We start from the raw sequence: 2,040 nt of genomic DNA on the forward strand, positions 1-2,040 counted from the left end.
AGGGAAAGAACTCTTTCCAAGCGGGAAAAAAAAGGAAAAGGTGAGAAGACTTACCAAACGACGCCGTGTGGAAAGTGGTGATGTTATCGAATATGCTCTTCCCACCCGAAATGACAGTTTTGCCCTTTCCGTCTCCGATGAACATCAAGTTTATCTTTTTTCTACCAACCTTGAGGTTCTTCTCTTCGTACCTTACCATAACGCATACGTACAAAATATGTTAGTATTTCGCAATGTACGTGCACTAATGCATGCAATTTCACAAAAAAAAACATTGAAACTTCGTGAACTTTAGATGTCAATTTATAACATACATCGCAAATGGTTCGAACCCCACCCTTATCAAATCACATATTATAAAAAAAAACATACATCGCAAATCTAGATCGTTTTCCAAAAGTCCGCGTTAGTGTTAAATGAGAACGACATTTAAGTCGGTCATCGTCTTCTCTCGCATTGATTGAATGTACGTAATTAGTAAATTGAAATAATAAATAGAAATGTTTACCACAGAGAATCCAGTACATAATATTTAAATAAATATATATATATAATACCACATTGCGACAAATCAAACTTAATACGATTATAATATTTCAAGTTCCGTACTGGGCATTTACGTCATTTATGTAAATGTTACGCGAAGTGGTAAAAAGGTAATTTACCTCCCGGCCTTGACGTAGATAATTGTCCGGCGAGTGCTGCGCTCGGGAGCCTTCTTGATCGCCTCGGCGATCGTCTTGCACGTGCCGTTCCCACCCGGCGACACGATAATATCGGCTTGTATCCGCGATACGGGCATCTCCAATAACTCGCGCTCCCTCCTCCTCAACCATCCCGGGTATTTCTCGTCCCGCGATATCTCGCGGGGAGGATCTCGCCCACCCAGCAGCCTCCTCCGATTCTGAATCGGCACGCCCGAAAAATCGTCTCCTCCGCCGCTAGAGGAGAAGATCGCCAGACAGTTGCTCACCAGCTCCGACAGATTCTTCAGCGCCGCCGTCATCTGGTCCTTCACTCCGTTGCCTCCGCCACCGCCGTCTACGGCGTCGAATCCCTCGGTGCAGGTGTCGTGGTTCGTCAGCGCAGCGCTGAGCCACGTCACCACGTCGGCCGGTGCTGCCGGAGAGGCTCGTCCGGCGGCGGAGAGGGAGGATAGGGCACGGGAGAGGGCGTCGACGGAGTCATCGAGGAGCTCGAGGCAGGCGTCATAGGCGGACCTGACACGTGGCGGCATGTGGAGGAAGGAAATGCCTGAGGAGGAGTAGAACGCGCGAGAAAAGTGGTGGAGCGTCATGTTCACAGCCACGTGGACCAGATCTCGCGGCGTCGCTGCCGACTCGGATCCCGGGAACTCCATCAGCGAGTCCACGCACAAGTCCGGGAACCGGGTCAATCCGCACGCCCGGGAAATCGCCTGACTCGGTTTCCGAGCCAGACCAGGCGCGGGTTGACCCGGCTTGACTCGGGCGCGTAGGCCCGCGAAAAGTCCGGCGAATAGAATGAGAGCCACGGCGGCTACTCCGACACACGAGAGTACTGCAACCTTCCTTTTATTGTTCTTCCTGTTGATGTCGCTCCGACCAATCTCCGGTGGCGCTGACGTGGCGGCGTGTGGGTGGCTCGAAGCCATGGCGGCTTCCAACCCGGTTGCTCCGGATGGTCCGAGTCGCTCGTAGCCCATTGTTCTTGATTTGATAATGCCAAAAGAAATATGTCTCTTTTTTCCTCTCCGTTATTTTACATTCCAGACATATATATATTGTATATATAAATGTTTATATAACTGTGTGCCTATGAAGGACAGTGGAGAGTGTGGGAATTTATAAGACAATGGTGGCAGTGTGATTGTGGGGATACCCAGTCGCTCTCATTAGAAACCGCGTCATATTAACCATAAGTATTAATTATTATTCTATTTTTTTAACTCCTTAATTGTGTATTAAGCACACTAAATTGATCTGAAATAAATAATATTGATGAAATATTTAATCAGTAGAAAATCTAAATCTGTAAACTGTAAGTGCAGACTAATAATCA

General features: G+C 47.9%; 1 protein-coding gene across 1 annotated transcript in view; it reads right to left on the reverse strand.

The window, feature by feature from the left end:
- Window positions 1-1,805, reverse strand: part of LOC104821363 (probable pectinesterase/pectinesterase inhibitor 34) — a 4,228-nt gene extending 2,423 nt beyond the window's left edge. Inside the window, exons 1-2 of the mRNA XM_010552212.2 lie at window positions 666-1,805; window positions 55-191 (exon numbers count right to left, since the gene is read on the reverse strand). Coding sequence (XP_010550514.1) covers window positions 55-191; window positions 666-1,684 — 1,156 coding nt within the window. The 5' untranslated portion in view covers window positions 1,685-1,805. The remainder of the gene's footprint in view (window positions 1-54; window positions 192-665) is intronic.
- Window positions 1,806-2,040: the final 235 nt, after the last annotated feature.

The sequence above is a fragment of the Tarenaya hassleriana genome, unplaced genomic scaffold, assembly GCF_000463585.1.
Source record: "Tarenaya hassleriana unplaced genomic scaffold, ASM46358v1 Cleome33, whole genome shotgun sequence".
Taxonomy (NCBI): Eukaryota; Viridiplantae; Streptophyta; class Magnoliopsida; order Brassicales; family Cleomaceae; genus Tarenaya; species Tarenaya hassleriana.